Below are 18,290 nucleotides of genomic sequence, written 5' to 3' on the forward strand. Positions count from 1 at the left end.
GTCAAAAGAAGCAGCCAAAATCACACTGGACCTGACCAGCTGCTTGGAATCGCCACTGGACTCCCATTCCACCTACACGCACCTAGTCCAATACACAAGGCCAATTTCACTGCCTCTCTATATTCAAGTTATACTACGAAGTCTCAGTAATAATAGGCCTCAATCAGGGTATGTAGACTGTTTTGTGGCATCCCTTATGCATGTATTTTTCTAATGACCTGAATGTTCTAATGGAAAATCATATGTAGGAGCCATTCTTGCTTAGGCAAGTTACTGTTAGCATATTTTACTATTTTGTCTAGAAATTTCTTGCAGAATTATTTTGTATGCTTGGGGGTGGGATTTTGATACGTAGATGGGCGGTGACATACATCGGATGAGGGAGGAGTGAATCGAACTTACGCAGATGATAAAAATGAATCTTCCACAAGATAAATATCGGATGAGACTAGCGAGACCACAGGGAGTGGTCAGATCGCCTGGAGCCGGCAGAAGAGAAGGAATATCGTTTTTTACCAGTTCAGCTAGCAAGAACAGAAAGCTACAGTTTGTATAAGAATAAAGAGGATCTGGTCTGTTCTCTTCTTTGTGTTTACAACCACTTCAATAAAAATCTATGAAACTGGAAATAACGACTGGAAGATTCGTTTTTATCATCTGCACAAGTTCGATTCACTCCTCCCTGCCTGTGTAGTAATGCCAATGGAAAGGATTGAAATTGCCATTACACATGCTCTACATATAGTTTGGTTTAATTTAGGGATACATTTTGGAAACAGGCCCTTTGGCCCACTGAATCCACGCCGACCAACAATCACCCATTCATTAGTTCTATGTTATCCCAGTATTGGTTCTAAAAGATGGACTACATTTCACCACAAGATAATCAAAACCAACTTTATGTTTATGTAACATTAAACCTCTCATGTTTAGACACACAGCTTTAAAATCCCAGGTTTGCTAATGGTCAAATAAATGTCCCACCTATTTACAAATCAAAGATATCAAAATGGATTACCGCAGAGAAAAAAAACGTAGTAGAATTGTTGAATGAGCAAAGACAGTAATGCTATTCTTGGGAAAAATGATTCAAAAAGACATAACTCATTTTAATTATTGAATGCATCTAAAGTTTGGTGGCTTCAATGGTGTTAGCGGTGAAAGTCAAAGGAATAATGATTGGACATGTCATGTTTTAAAATACAGCTAAGAGCATTAGCTTTTACTAAGAATCTGTAAATAAGACTTGAGCTCCAGGTAAGAATGTTACATTTTAATTCAAGGCAGAACAAGGAATATGTATAGACACAAAAAGCTGGTGTAACTCAGCGAGACAGGCAGCATCTCTGGAAACAAAGAATGGGTGACGTTTTGGGTCGAGACCCGAAACGTCACCCATTCCTTCTCTCCAGAATGGCTGCCTGTCCCGCTGAGTTACTTCAGCTTTTTGGGTCTATCTTCGGTTTAAACCAGCATCTGCAGTTGCTTCTTACACAAGGAGTATGTATGATCTAGAGAGAATTTGTGAAAAAACAAATGAGTAACAATTGATCATAAATGAGGACAAGAAGCCACACCAAGAGATTTTTAACTACCGGTGGTGAGAATGATCAGAGGGCTTGTTTAAAAATGCTTAGGTGATTCTATTCAGAAAACTAGGTAGTTTTCATGCAAAAGGAGTATTATGAAAGCAACTAAGATGTAAATTGAACATCTGTAAGACTAAACTTGTAAGTGAACAAAGAACAGCCAGCTTTACCAAATTCCATTTATCATAAATGTCAGCCATTCTAAATGATAAACACGTCAAATATAAACAAGGATGGGGTCCTGTTGAAATATGCAGAGCTGTAGTCTAAAATTTAAATGAAAAGAGACGCTCAATCAATTGTTTACAGTCAGCGGAGGGAAAGAATAGTTGTTGAGTGAACCTGTTGGCTCAAGTTGGTGCTGATAAATGTATACATTGCTCAACGTACTTCGATTTTATTTCACTATCCTGGTCTGGTTGACTTAAGAGTGATAATTTATTGTATATCTATTGTTGCTGTTGCATTTAATATGTGCCTGTTATGCCGCAGCAAGTAGGAAATTAATTGTTCTGGTTCATATCCAGTGCATCTGGCAAATAAACACTCTTGACTGTTATTGCTTTACAGCATTATAAATGTTTAATTGATCCATAAATAAAGCATTGTTTGGAACTTCTCTTATCAGTATTGTTTTCTGTTGAACCTGCTTTCTGTTGAAACCACCTTTATTTTTCCCCAGAGTAGATTTAACCATATTTTGCAACATTGGTTTTGGGAATTCTAATTATACAAACAGCTAAATCACATAAACATGAGATCAAACACTGACTGTATGAAACAGCTCTGTCTTTCATAGCACAAACAGGAATGATTCCTGAATAAAAGCTCTGCATGGTATCCAATATGATTTGAGATTGAGAAAGAATAAAATGGGATTAAGGTAGGATTAGAAGAAATGGATGGTTGTTGGTAGGCATGGGCTTGGAAGACCAAAGTGCCTGTTTCCATGCTGAAGTAACTCTGTGAATTGGCTTTTTAAGAATGAAGGCGAGCAGAAATTTCATTTTGTGGATTATGAACCTTTGGAATTCTCTATACCAGGGAATTGTAGACGTCCAAACATTGTATTTTTACACCAACGGTTTCTTGAACTCCCTGGAAATCAAGGCATTTGGGGAGGTATGAAAGTAGATGTACACATACTGAGCAAAAGAATCGTAATAGATGTTGTGGTTTCTATTTTTCAACTTCTATGATAAATTAGCTGCAGTGGAAAATGTAACACATTAAGGTTGAAGGAATGATATATAAAAAGAGAAACATAATTATTTATAATGCAGGATGGTGTGTTCACAAGTAATCATAAATATTTATCATGCACTGGCTGCACATTGTTTATTTTTCCCAGTACATTCCCAATGAGATTCTTGAAAGAACGGTAAAGAACCTTACTTCATCTTGTCACCAAGAGACTTAAAAAATAAATCAGATGATTATAAAAAGAGCACGGAATACCTCTGAGAAAAGTACTAATTGCAAGGGGGAGAGAAGAGTGCAAAAAGAACTGGGACGTGTCTGTCAGCCCTGTGAGTTAGAAGCAGGCATTGCTATTTTATTACTGTGCTCATCTTTGAGATGAATGGCTCTTTGCTGAAAGGAGCAGCGAACATGTCATGATCATTTTGATCACGAGTTGCTCTACAAGATATACAGATCATCATATTAGATCAGATACATCAGTAGGCAGATTACATAAGAATGAATGCATTCCCCAAAAGTTACTTTAAAAAAAACAGCAGGTTCAGTGAACTTCCAATAACAAACTTAACTCATGGGATAATATGTGAACCAGTGAGATTATAGCATCAAAATCAAGATACATTTTTGATTAATGTTAGTGCTTCAACGGCAATTCATTTTAAATAATGCTTTTTGTTAGGGCATTTCCCTCTGCTCCCTGCAAACATTAATGCGGTCAGGATTTAATCTCATTGTTACCAGGAAGAAGGATGCAAATTAAAATAAACATCCCTACAGGAGGAATATAAAGCACTTGAAAGCCACTTGACAGCTTCCCATTGTATAAATTCCCATATTTATCAAAGATCTCCCTTCGCTCATACTTTTAATCTGTAAGGATTTAAAGGTTGCCAGATGCACACAGTTTTGTAGTGTTACTGGGTACTTGAAGCCCATAATTACCATCTTCTATCTGGGAGACAGATAAATATCAAATTACATATTTAGAAGTAAAACTGGAGAGGTAGAAAAATAAAATTATCCCTTGAAAATCAGGACTTGGAAAACTGACTGTTTTCAGAGGTGCTAGATATTATGGGGAGAAGGCAGGAGAACGGGGTTAGGAGGGAGATAGATCAGCCATGATTTAATGGCGGAGTAGACTTGTTGGTCCGAATGGCCTAATTCTGCTCCTATCACATGATCTTATGATGTTTTTAAAAAAGGTGACAGCCAAAGTAACATTAAAGCACTTAGTTCTCACCATATACCCAAGGCTCTGTTATAATATATATACTTTACATGCATAAAACTGCAAATTAACCATAAACAAACATTAACATGCACAAACTCATTCTATCAATGTCCAATCTTATATTGTATCAACGACTAAAGGGTGGCACAGTGGTAGAGTTGCTGCCATACAGCGCCAGACACTCGGGTTCGATCCCAACTACGTCTGGTGTCTGTATGAAGTTCGAACGTTCACATTGTAACCGCGTGGGTTTTCTCTGGGTGCTCTGGTTTCCTCCCATATTTCAAAATTCTCCCATATTTCAAAGAAGTTCAGGTTTGTAGGTTAATTGACTTCTGTAAATTGCCCTTAGTGTGTAGAACATGTAACTGGGATAATATAGAAATAGCTTACCGGTCGGCTTGGACTGAAGGGCCTGTTTCCACAATGTATCTCTAAATTAAACTCAGATTGTTTCCACAAAAACCCAGTGACTTACAATAGCAAGTACAAAAGATGGATGCAAAAACTTAAAGATTTGTATTTAGATTGCAATCAGTAATTATATTTTACTGTTGCACAGATCAAACTTCACATTAAATCGGGCTATTAGCATTTGAGATTTTATTTTATTTCACTTGCATTACAAAATTAAGAATTGGTATTTATATCTAAAATGTACTCAGGAAACCTTCAGTAATAAGAGAAAAGTCATTATCTTACCCTGATCAAATGTGTCTTGGGGATCTTGAAATCTTACTCGTCTCTTTGACTGCTTCTGTTGTGTCTGTCTGATCTCTTTGTCTGAATTTCCTTTCTTCAGTATGGAAACAAGACCTTCTGGGTGGATACTCTGTTGGAAAAATGGCACAGTAATTCAATGTATGTGCATCACAAACTATTTCCAATCCAGAATAAATGTTGAGCATGCCACATCGTTTACATTACTTTTCAACCTTTGGGCAAACACATCAGCTATTAATCTCGCAGAGAGGGGGAGGGGGGCGAGAGGGGGAGGGGCAGAGGTAGAGAGGGGGAGGGGCAGAGGCAGAGAGGGGGGGAGTAGAGAGGGGGGGGAGTAGAGAGGGAGGGGAGGGGAGTAGAGAGGGAGAGGGAGGGGAGTAGAGAGGGAGAGGGAGGGGAGTAGAGAGGGAGAGGGAGGGGAGTAGAGAGGGAGGGGGGGAGAGAGGGAGGGGGCGGGGAGTGGAGGGGGAGGGGAGTAGAGAGGGAGGGGGAGGGGAGTAGAGAGGGAGGGGAGTAGAGAGGGAGGGGGAGGGGAGTAGAGAGGGAGAGGGAGGGGAGTAGAGAGGGAGAGGGAGGGGGAGGGGAGTAGAGAGGGAGGGGAGTAGAGAGGGAGGGGGGTAGAGAGGGAGGGGGCGGGGAGTGGAGGGGGAGGGGAGTAGAGAGGGAGGGGGAGGGGAGTAGAGAGGGAGGGGTAGTGAGGGTGGGAGTGAGGGTATATAGGGAGGGGACCACCCCTGCCCCATCTCCCTCCTCCACACCACCATCTCCCTCTACCACCCCACTCCAGCTCCCTCCTCCCCTCACTCCCATTCCCTGTCCCAGGATCTACCCAGGTCGTCGAGCAGCGCCAGGGCCTGGAACCTGGCCTGGTTCTCGTACTCGGCCCGGCCCTGGCTGTAGACTCCACCCGTCAGCTTGGCCACTGCCTGGGCTATAGTGAAGGCTACGACTTCATCTCCGGACTCCAGCCATCAGCTTGGCCGCTACCTGGGCTATAGTGAAGGCTACGACTTCATCTCCGGACTCGTCCCTGACCACGGACCCAGGCTCGTCCTTGTTTCCAGCGGCGGCTTCTTTCTCGGCCCCGGTCATGGCCCCTCACTCCAGCTCGAGCACCAGGCTCGGCTCCAGCCAGGGCCCGCGGCTCCACCATCGCCACTAGGTGTCGGGCGTCGGAAACTGCCACACGAGCGCTGGAGTGCCCCTCCCTCCCGGACCCCCGTTCTGCCTTGCGAGTCCATTGCGACGTCATTCGGGGTTTTTTTCCGAAATGGATGAGTTTTCTGACTGTTTTTTAAAACTTTAAACGATTAAAAAGTTCGGAAATATAGGTGAGAATGCGATGGGAAGATGTACACACACACGAGAAGAGTTATAGATAGCTTAGATTTAAATCTTGGCATGAGTGAGTGTAATGCATAAGATACATATTAAGAGTTATTTTTTTTAAATTTGGTTCACTTTAAAATTATTATTTTTTATGGTCAAAGAAGAGCATTGACATTGTTTTTTGTAGTTGCTTTGATTTTGCAAATTATTTGTAGCCCAATACTTGAGATTCCCTGCCACTGCATGTGTTTTCCTTTATTACTATGATTTCTTCCACTTCCCAAAGATGGACTGGTTGGTAGGTTAACTGGCTACTGTAAATTACTTTTGGTGTAAGGAGGCAGTAGGAAAATCAGTAAAGATTTAATGGGTATGTGGTGAAATAATAAATAGGGGGATGGGATTGCTGATAGCTAACAGAGACTCCATGGGCCAAATGGGTCCTACATCGTAAGGAAATATAAAACATTGCAAGTATACTGAGGACATATGGGTGGAACTTAGAAATAGAAGGGAATAATTTCTTTAATGGGGTTGTATTATAGGCTTCCCGATAGTCAGCAGGAATTATAGGAGCAAATATGTAGGGAGGATCGCAGATAACTGTTGAATAATTGGGTCATAAGAGATGATTTTAACTTCCCTCCTATTGATCGGAATCCCACAACGCAAAGAACTTGAACGAGATGGAATTTTTTAAGTGTGGCAAGGAAAGTATGTATAGGGCCCTACTTGACAGGACAAAACACTGGACCACGGGAACAAAGTAGGGCCAGTAGCTGAAGCGTCAATCGGGAAACCTTTGGACCATGATTAATTCTAATAGTTTTAAAGTAGTCATGGAAAAGATAGGACTGGTCCACATTACATTCTTAAATTGAGGACAGGCCAATTTTGAAATTATTCAACAGTAATTTGCATATTTCTGTTAGAGTGAAGAAGGATGGCAGTTTTACAGAATAAATTTGTGGATGAGGTATTTTGAGGCTACAGTCAGAAAAAAGAAAGCGTATTTCAGGTCTAGACAGCTGGGATCAAGCAGATACATTGATGAATATCAGAAATATAGGACTACACTTACAGAGGTAAATCAGAAGGGCAGAAAATAGGACACGAGAGAGCTCAGGCAGACATGATAAAGAAAAAAATAATGGAAAATCCTTAGAGATTCTATAGGTATATTAACTTTTGGCCATCGCTATTAGGGAATCCCCTAATATTTCTGGTATTGTCCGTGGGAATAAGACACATAAGCTATCTCTTTATGCAGATGATCTGTTATTATTCATCTCTAACCCTGAGAAATCTATTCCGGCAATAGTAGCTCTACTTAATCAATTTAGTAGTTTTTCTGGTTATAAACTAAATCTTAGTAAGAGTGAGCTTTTTCCATTAAACAATCCAGTTTCGAATTATGGACAGTTTCCATTTAGATTGACTACTGAATATTTTACTTATTTAGGCATTAAGATTACCAAGAAACACAAGGATTTATTTAAAGCCAATTTTACGCCTCTAATTGACCATATCAAACAACAGTTCACTAAATGGTCACCAATGTCCTTGTCTTTAATAGGCCGAATCAATGCTATTAAAATGTTTATCTTACCTAAATGTTTGTATTTATTTCAGACAATACTAATTTTTATTACTAAATCTTTCTTTGATAGTATTGACTCCAAAATGTCTTTATATATATATATGGCAGAATAAAAATTCCAGACTAAGTAAAAAATACTTACAGAAATAAAAAAAAGACGGTGGTTTGGCACTGCCGAACCTTAGATTCTACTATTGGGCAGTTAATGCTCACTATCTAACGTTTTGGACAAAAGATTTAGAAGATACCCAATGCCCAGGATGGATAAATCTTGAACGTGATTCTATGCAAGGGCTATCATTGGCTTCTATTCTAGGGGCCTCGTTACCTTTTACAATTACGACTGAATAAATATACGACTAACCCAATAATAAGACATACACTCTGAATATGGTTTCAATTTCGTACGTTTTTTGGATTGAATGATTTTATCTTATCGAGTTATATCATATCTAATGTTTTCTTCCAACCTTCTAGTACTGATCAAGCCTTTCTGTTATGGAAGAGGAAGGGATTAGTAGCTTTTCGCGATTTGTTTTCGGATGGTTGTTTTATGTCTTTTGAGCAACTCTCCAATAAACATAATTTACCTAACTCACATTTCTTTAGATATTTACAAATAGACATTTTTTGAGGGCTACTCTACCCTTTTTTCCGTTACCACATCAAACCGATATCTTGGAATTTTTTTTACATTTGAACCCTTATCAGAAGGGCTTAATAACGACTATTTATGAGTTGATTTTGAAATTTAAAAAAAATACATTTGATAAAATTAAGAATGACTGGGAAAGAGAACTTCAAATTTCTTTATCTATAGAGAAATGGGAGAGGATTCTTCAATTAGTTAATACTTCTTCAATGTGTGCAAGACACGCTTTGATACAATTCAAGGTGGTTCACAGAGCTCATATGTCAAAAGATAAGTTAGCTCGTTTTTATGGTCATATAAATCCTACCTGTGACAGATGTCATTCTGAAGTGGCCTCATTGACTCATATGTTTTGGTCCTGCCCACTTTTGGAAAAATATTGGAAATAAATGTTTGATACTATTTCTGTAGTTTTAGGTATTGATTTACAACCTCATCCTATTACTGTAATTTTTGGGCTACCAATGTTAGATTCTATTCATCTGTCCCGTTCCGCTCATCGGCTGATTGCTTTTACCACATTAATTGCCAGAAGATCTATTTTATTTAAATGGAAAGACTAATCCTCCGATCACACTCCATTGGTACTCTGAAACGATATCATGTTTAAATTTAGAAAAAATTAGGAGTGACATTGTTGAACCCTTGGTTAAATTTGATAGGACTTGGGGAAGATTAATTCAATATTTTGACACAACATAAATTGTCCCCTCTAAGTGTTATGATAATTATTTTACCTTTATACGATGGAACGGACTTGACGACAAACAGGGACTTAAATTGTTGAAATTCTTTGCAGCCCAGATTCTGTTTTTCTTTTTTTTTTAAGTTTAGGGGGGTTTTGTTTTTTTGTTTTTTCTCTTTTTTTCTTTTTATCTTTTTGTTTTTATACATATGTTCTTTTTTAAACACTTAACTATATTTACATAGAGACCGGGAGGTCTATATTCAATGTGTATTTTGACACTGGACATATTTAGGTTATACCTGCCATTAATGTAACCCTGATCACTATGTATCAATATCATTGTTATGTTTATCATTATTTTTTTGTTGTCTTGTTTTTGCTTTTGAAAAAAACTAATAAAAAGATTTTAAAAGGAAGAAAGGTACATTAAGAGCAAAGGGGTAACATTGTTGTCTCTGTGTTGAGCCACAGGAGACAGGCCAGCTGTTAAATGAATGCATCTGTATTTACCAAGGAGAAAGTCATGGAATCAAAGGAATGGAGTAGTAATATGTTGGACCATACCTTAATTATAAAAGACCAGGTGTTAGCAGTCTTTAAGAATATTAAGGTGGATAAATCTCCAGGTCCTGGCCAAGTGTATCCTTGGACATTATGAGAAGTTAGGGAAGAAATTGAAGTGGCCCTGGTAGAGATATTTGTATCATCTTAAGCCACAGGAAGATATCAGAAGACTGGAGGGTGGCTAATGTGGAACCTTTATTTAAGAAGGATTGCAAGGACAATCCAAGGAACTACAGGGAGTGAGCCTCACATCAGTGAAGGGTAGGTTATTGGAGGGGATTCTGAGGAACAGGATCTTCCAGCATTTGGATCGACAACAACTAATTAGGGATAGCCAACATGGGTTTGTGCACGGAATACCAATGTTCCTTCCAATGTTTCACAGAATAATGCCAAAGTAAGCAGATCAAAATTACAAATGAACAAAAACAATTAGTCATTTAAGTCAATATCCAAATAACAAAATGTACAAGAATTTGTACAAATGTCCATCAGTTTTAATTTTGAATCTGGGTTTGAAGCCTTGATTAGGAAAGTAAGGAGAGTAGTTAAAATAACAAATGGTATCTTAACCTTCATAAATAAATGCATAGTATACAAGAACATACTTAAGAACATACTTAAGAACATAAGGAAATATGAGTATGCAATATAAACCATCAATAAAACGTTTGTGTAACTCAGCGGGACAGGCAGTATCTCTGGAGAGAAGGAATGGGTGACGTTTCGGGTCGAGACCCTTCTCCAGACGTCTCGACCCAAAACGTCACCCATTCCTTCTCTCCAGAGATGCTGCCTGTCCCGCTGGGTTACTCCAGCATTTTGTGTCTACCTTCGATTTAACCCAGCATCTGCAGTTCTTTCCTACACCATAAGATGTTTGATCTGTTCTTCACTCCACATTCCGGCCCCAAACAAATATAACCTCAATTCCCTTGTTGTTCCAAAATGTATAGAAATCTTGAATATACTGAACCCCATAGCAATTTCAACAAAAATTGCTCTAGGTGTCAACTGCTCTACATCGGTGAGACCAAGCACAGGCTTGGCGATCGTTTCGTCCAACACCTCCGCACAGTTCGCATTAACCAACCTGATCTCCCAGTGGTTCAGCACTTCAACTCCCCCACCCATTCCGAATCCGACCTTTCTGTCCAGGGCCTCCTCCATGGCCAGAGTGAGTCCCACCGCAAAATGGAGGAGCAGCACCTTATATTTCGCTTGGGTAGTTTTCACCCCAGCGGTATGAACATTGACTTCTCCAATTTCAGGTAGTCCTTGCTTGCTCCCTCCTTCCCCTCCTCAGCTCTCCACACCCTACTGTCTCCGCCTCTTCCTTTCTTCTTCCTGACCCCCACCCCCCCCCCCCCACATCAGTCTGAAGAAGGATCTCAACCCGAAACGTCACCTATTCCTTTGCTCCATAGATGCTGCCTCACCCGCTGAGTTTCTCCAGCATTTCTGTCTATCTTCAATTTTTCCAGCATCTGCAGTCCTTTCTTCAACAAAATCTATGCTCAGTTTAAAATAACTCCCTTGGATGGAGAATTCTTCTTCACCTTTGCCTTAATTGGTCAACCTTTTAGCCCATACTCTGGCTTTACACTCCTATAACAGGGAAACCATCCCTATGGTATCTATCCTATCAAGCCCGTTCAGAATGTACTGATTTAATATCATCCACACACCTGAAAGCATTAGCTCAATATACTCAATTTTTCTACATATCAATCCGCTCTTCCTGCAAATTAATTGCTAGAACTCCTGCTGCGCCACTTTAAAACACCACTATAAAACAAAATGCTGGAGTAACTCAGTGGCTGCATCGTTGGAAAACAAGAATAGGTGATGTTTCAGATCAGAACCCTACTTTAGACTGAAAGGTCTATAAGATCTTCCAACAAAAACCCTTACCGCTTCCCCAGCCATTCGCTGACCAGGGCCACTAATGCTGCTGCGGCTGACCTTCACTCCAGCCCCCTGCGGGTCACAACCAGTGACTCCACCGACCCTCACCTCTCCTCCACCCACCAGCAGGCTCCTATACCACGTGTTCTGACTCTCCTGGGTCCTACTGCTCCCCTCTCCTCCAGGGAACCTTAGTAATGATTCAAGTGGGTCTTAACCACGTTACCCCCTACTACCCCCCACTCCTCTCTGAACCTTCATCATCCCTGCACCCCCACAGTATCTCGCCTAAATTTCCATCCTCTGATCTCCTCCGACCCCAAGCCTCACATTTTTTGTTTTCACCACCCCCCCTCCTTCTCTGACTTAGAAAGGTCTGGCCTCACCTTTGTAACACTATGCTCCCACCTCAACGAGTTCCAAGCCGGCATGATGTACAGCTTTTCTACCATCCGTGCCTTTGGCTATGGGAAAGTGTCCTCAACACCCAGTGATGAGCCCTTCTCCCATCTCCAATCGTCCTCCTCCTCTTGGACTCCCCCGGAAGGCCTTCTACCATCTCTAGACCTTTGCATTTCTAACTGTCAGCAGGACAAAGCTTTCAGTCTGAAGAAGGGCTCCGACCCGAAACGTCACCTATTCCATTTCTCCACAGATGCTGCCTGAGTTCTGGCCTCACCTGAGTTACTCCAGCATTTTGTGTCTATATTCAGTATAAACCAGCATCTGCAGTTCTTGTTCAAGAAGAAACTGCAGATGCTGGAAAATCGAAGGTGGACAAAACTGCTGGAGAAACTCAGCGGGTGCGGCAGCATCTATGGAGCGAAGGAAATAGGCAACGTTTCGGGCCGAAACCCGTCTGTTTCCCGTTGCCTATTTCCTTTGCTCCATAAATGCTGCCACACCCGCTGAGTTTCTCCAGCATTTTTGTCTATCAACAGTTCTTTCCTACACTTGAAAAATAAAACACCCTTGAGGTCAAGAGAAAGGCAGGGAGAGGGGACTGGTTGTACTGCTCTTGCAGAGAGCTAGAATTTCAAGGACCTAATAACCTCCTGTGTTCTTACCATTCTGTAAAAACATATCCAATTAAAAATAAAAAGTGGGTTATTTGAATAGTTTAATATTGAAGAAAATACCTCTTCTATCTGAATCCTTTTTGCAAGTTCATCCAACGAATGAGAATTGTCATTGATTTGCAGTAACTCGTCTGTATTATACTTCTGACTGGATGTGATAACATTATGATTAAAGTTGGTGAGTTCTTCCACATTTTCATCTCGTCTCTCTGAAACTTCAGGTGATGTCTCACACGCATTGTGCTGAATTTTCTCCTCCACTTCTGAACCTATCTGTTGATATTCTTCATTAATTTCAGTCAGGACATTGGTATGGTTTTGTTTTGTTGCTTGACCATCCAACTCCACGGTTCCTTCTGGGCGACTTGTATTCTGCACATACCTAGTGTCTTCATGCACACAATCACTGGAATTACTTCTAACATGCTTTTGTAATACATGATTGCTATGTTTATGTGGAGCTTCACCATTTGTAATGAACTGTACTGTTTTGTTGCACTTCAAACTTATTTGTTCATTCTCTTCAGTAGTTTTGCCAACACATTTCAAATTGTGTTGCGGGTTTCCCATTTCCTCATGAAAACATGGAGCAGCATTTATTACAACATGTGTCTCATCAGAGAAAAGCTCTGTCTCAATTGTTTCTGCAGCAGTCAGCATGTTCTTGCCAGGCACTGAGGCATGTATCTGACAGCAGCTTTCATCTGTCATGATGTTTTCTGAATACAAATGTTGTGTCTCAACATCAAAGTGCATCCTGGCTTTTGCTCCTACAGCTTCTACTTGACTCTCGAGTGATGATTCAGCAGCATACATTTCAGGCTCTCTTGCACAGCATTCACCAACGGGCACTGCAACCTGCGATTCAATAGAATCTTCTTTCTGCTCTTCCATCACTTCCAATGATGCATAATTGTATTCTGCAGTTTGCAATCTTGGTGTGTCTAAATATCGGTCTGCAAAACCAAAAAACAGAGCACAGAACCACACATTTCATTAGAAATTTAAGATAGTTGCTGCAGAGCCCGTTAAAAATTAATATGCTTGGTCTCTGAATCATTGTCGCAGAGTGAAATGAAATCCCATCTGCCAATCCCGGCTCTTTTCCATTCAGTATGCAGGCATAAGTGGCATTAAATTTTAATGGATTTTTATATAATTATCTACTCAGCCGCAGGCAGGCAGGCACTCACTTGATGAAGGCCTTTTGTACATTTACTAACAATTGCATATTTGCAGTATCCTCAGCCTGCCAAAAATCTGCATTTAATTAAATGAAACAGAAATTATTACTAACTCCAAGAATCATTAATGAAGCAATTAAATTAGTTACTTTGAGGTAGAGCTTCAAGATCAGCATTTTCTGTTAGTAAATATAAATATTGAAATAGATCTGCATAAATATTATAATAATTTATTTTATTTTCATTAAAAATCAAAATATTTAAGTCAATAGTAAAATCAAACAAACTCAGTTTAAGAGAAAGAATGGGATCTTTTGGACAAACAAAAACAACTCCGTCTTCTCAGTTCTCCACTTTTTCCAAGAGCAGCTGCTTGAAACCTTGCAACTCCATTTGGGAGAAGAGTGGGTTTCTGAAAATGCAAGTTATTTTAAATCCACAATACACGTCAAAACATAAATAGAATATTCAATTATTTCTGACCTTCTGCATTACTAAGAATAATTCTATTTATAACTTTACACCTATCATCCGAATTGTTGCTTTGCTGGCCCAGAGATTCTTGAATATCCTCAAACCGGTATTTTACCACTTAAAAGGAGTTTTGTAATTACGTTGTTGATAAAAATTGCTGAGAATGTGTCATTTGCTGTGTCAACAGCTTAAAATGATAAATTTTATTTGAATTGCCCCATATTTTCATTTTAACTGAAAACATTTGCACATCAGAAAAATGAACGAATAATTTTGATCAAACACAGCTCAAACCTCAATCACCGGTTCCTGGGTAATCTATTTCAGCCATACTTGAATGCTGAACAATTTATTTTCCTTTCATATGAATTCCCTCCCCTCCCATGGTACGGAGCTTTTGCATTTTTCGGCTTGAAATTGTGCAATCTGGTGCGAGTCTGTTAACTTACACTTGAATGCAATATTTATGCTTTAAATTGGATTAGCTATGAATAAGGTTAGGCTAAATTACATTCCTACTTACATTCCACAGAAGAGCCAGGTGCTGAAGAGCCTGATCAACAGGTGCAGCACATGAATGATCTTAGTGTATTCATGTATCGAAATCAGATTATAATCAAGCATTTGGCCCATGTTGACCAACCTGGGTCTCACTGCACACCTGGTACTACTGACCCCGACTCCAGTTGCATACCTTCTCTCATTCCTGACTTCGAGTCCAGCTTTACACCTGGCCCCCTAATCTACTCTGATTATAGGTGCTACCTGCTTAGGTTCCCAGTGCTGAACACTCCCATTGTCCCAGCTTTGACTGCACACCTCGTACTATTCCAGACCTTGACTCTGGATGCACACTTGGCCTTGCTCCCAGCCCCTCTGCACCTACAATATATCTGGCCCACACATAAAGCCCCATATCTGACCCCCTGGACTTAACCTATTACTTTCAAGTCCACAGGTGCTTATCTAATGCAGTAATCTTTTATGGGGCACTCCATGGACCAAATTTTGCTTAACAAAATTTTCTAAATCTATTGGCTTCCTTGTTATCTAACATGCTAATTATTTTGTCAAAGAAGTCATCAATTGGTTGAACACAATTTCTCATCCATAAAATTATACTCACTCAGCTGTATAAGTATTATTACCATTTCCTTCATTTTCCTAACAAACTGTCCTGAAGTCATTTTCACCCCCAATATTTTCAGTATTTTACTGTCTTCCTCTCAGCTTGACTTTCCCGAAATGCAAAGTCCAATAACAATATATATATTTAAGCAATAATATTCTATTTAATGTGATCTTGTGAGGACATAATATTTTCTGTGGTATTCATAACACAACAATGATAAAAAAGATCTTTGTTTTGATTGCACCTACCAACATGTAAACATTATTATATTACAGTTAATATGTACCGAGGGCAAATTTTTGTTCCAATGCTCCCCATTCCCAATTACTTTTACATTGAAGTGATTGAAACCCAAGTGAAGTTTAAATGGCATCATAAAAATAAAACCTCCGGAATGGATGATATTCATTACGTGGTTGGTAGCGGTCAGTATCAGCACAATTATTATATTAAACTTTGAATCTTCAGATGCCCTGGTTCAAGCTAAAAGTAAAGACAAATAATAACCTCCTCACACATTCCCCTGCAAATATCTCTGTCACTCCTTTAAAATATGCCCCTTCTTTGAACAAGCTCTTAAACATCTGATTCAGTTTCCATCAGATTACACTCCTTGAGGATGTTCATCTACGTGTTCAATTAATAAAACAACGAGATTGGGGACATTTCTATTCAACCTGTCAAAGCAATTTGGGGGAGGGGGGAGTTTAGATATAATCAGTGAGGTAAAAAACCCCATAATAGTTGAGTGGCAAATGACAATAATGCTACCTTCCCAATATTTAACTTAAGGAAATAATGGGTTATCAGGGCTGTATGTTGTGACAGACAGCCTGACACCTTGCATGTCATTTTAATATTACACTTATCCCATCCCCCTGGATATTCTGGATTAATAAATTAAGGTTTTGTCAACTAATTACAAATCAGGCTAATTACAAATCAATAACATTAGCCAACTCCGAAACACGAAGTGCTGAGCATTGGGATCCAGACATCATGGACAACTGGCCTCAGTTCCCCGCTCACATCTGGCAGTGCTCTCCGTCTGAACCAGGGGCAGCGGAGGGTTTTTTTAAAGTAGGGGGGCTGAGCGATCACTGATCACTGGCCTTGGGGTTACCCAGTGAGGCAGTGGAGCGACCGAGTGGACTTTTTGAAATTTGATGTATTAAAATATTTAGTGCATTGTAGAAGTATGATTTCAATGTCTTTTGTCTAAAGTATTTTTAAGCGGTAACTTTTTAAGGGGTAATTTTTTCCACACAAAGGAATTCCCTGCCACAGAGGGCAGTGGAGGCCAAGTCACTGGATGGATTTAAGAGAGAGTTAGAAAGAGTGCTAGGGGCTAGTGGAATCAAAGGATATGGGGAGAAGGCAGGCAAGGGTTATTGATTGGGGACGATCAGCCATGATCACAATGAATGGCGGTGCTGGCTCGAAGGGCTGAATGGCCTCCTCCTGCACCTATTTTCTATGTTCCTATGTAAAGGGTGGTGGGTGTATGGAACAAGCTGCCAGAGGAGGTAGTTGAGGCAGGGGCTATCCCAACATTTAATTGACAGTTAGACTAATAGATGGATATGACATGTTTGGAGGGATATGGACCAAAAGCAGGTAGTGTAGCTGGGACATGTTGTTGGGTGTGGGTAAGTTGCGCCGAAGGGCCTGTTTTCACACTGTATCGCTATGACTACATTATACCTCCACCATGCATGAATGCTTCAAAATCAAGTGGTCGAATTCTATTGCCATATACTCAAGCATAGAAACATAGAAAATAGATGCAGGAATAGGCCATTCGGCCCTTCAAGCCAGCACTGCCATTCAATATGATCATGGCTGTTCATCTAAAATCAGTACCTCTTTCCTGTTTTTTCCGCATATCCCTTAATTTCGCTAGCCCCAAGAGCTAAATGTAATTCTCTCTTGAAAACATCCAGTGAATTGGCCTCCACTGCCTTCTGTGGCAGAGAATTCCACAGATTCACAACTCTCTGGGTGAAGAAAGTTTGTCCTCATCTCAGTCCTAAATGGCCTACCCCTTATTCTTAAACTGTGACCACTGGTTCTGTACTCCCCCAACATCGGGAATATTTTTCTTGCAGTTATAGCAAGTGAAAATCTAGCAGGCAAGCAGGATGCTTTCTCCAACCACCCCCATTTGAAGCCCACTATCTTCCACCGCTTCTACCCAGTGCTTGGTACCTACTTCCAGCAGCCACTGGTTGTCCTCCAGGGTGCACCAAGCCGCAGCCTGGTCCATGCCGGTCACCAGGGTGAATTCAGCACAGAGACTCTCATGGCAGCGGCGCAACGCTTCCGACGGCCCTGGACTCTTGCACTGAGGCTGCTCCATGGCCGGAGCTGCAGCGAGTGACTCGCCAGACCGGCACTCGCCAGCCCTGGCTCCCCATCCGCATCTGCCCCCGCCACTGCTTCTTCTTCCATCCCTCCCTCCGCCCCAGCTCTCCAACACCCACGACCAGGTTGCTCAGAGCACAGCAGCGCTTCGTCCAAAGTCAGAGATATTGAAACATGTCTAGCCAAAAAAGTGGGGGGGGGGGGGGGGGGGGGGCTGCCCATGTACCTCTCTCCTGCCGCTCGCCGGTCTTGCTCATGTCAGCCGCTTCCCGCATATTCTTAAATTCCAACTGTCGCCGGGAGCAGGACATGACCTTTCTTGCTGCGCTGGGTGACACTCATTCACTGCCCGGTGTCTTTCAATGTAAATTTGCATGGGGACTTGGTTTGGAGGTGTGTGACAGTTCGGTCAAGAGAGAACAGATAATAAGAATGCTGCTGTCTTGTCAACAGACGCGCACACAAGCAGTTGATATTAGTTTTGAAATTCTCCGTGATCACATAATTTTATCACGACAGAGCATGAGAAATTTGTGATCAGCGTGAGAGCATGCAAATTGAACGAAA

General features: G+C 40.7%; 1 protein-coding gene across 3 annotated transcripts in view; it reads right to left on the reverse strand.

Annotated features, from left to right (window-relative positions):
- The window catches only part of cnst (consortin, connexin sorting protein), a 53,846-nt gene that overhangs the window by 3,377 nt on the left and 32,179 nt on the right, over window positions 1-18,290 (reverse strand). For 2 of the 3 annotated variants that reach the window (XM_033025880.1, XM_033025881.1), the window contains exons 9-10: window positions 12,630-13,534; window positions 4,729-4,858 (exon numbers count right to left, since the gene is read on the reverse strand). In XM_033025880.1, the coding sequence (XP_032881771.1) occupies window positions 4,729-4,858; window positions 12,630-13,534 (1,035 nt within the window). The remainder of the gene's footprint in view (window positions 1-4,728; window positions 4,859-12,629; window positions 13,535-18,290) is intronic. The other variant, XM_033025882.1, reaches the window with a different exon arrangement.

The sequence above is a fragment of the Amblyraja radiata genome, chromosome 8 (genome assembly GCF_010909765.2).
Source record: "Amblyraja radiata isolate CabotCenter1 chromosome 8, sAmbRad1.1.pri, whole genome shotgun sequence".
NCBI classification, from domain to species: domain Eukaryota; kingdom Metazoa; phylum Chordata; class Chondrichthyes; order Rajiformes; family Rajidae; genus Amblyraja; species Amblyraja radiata.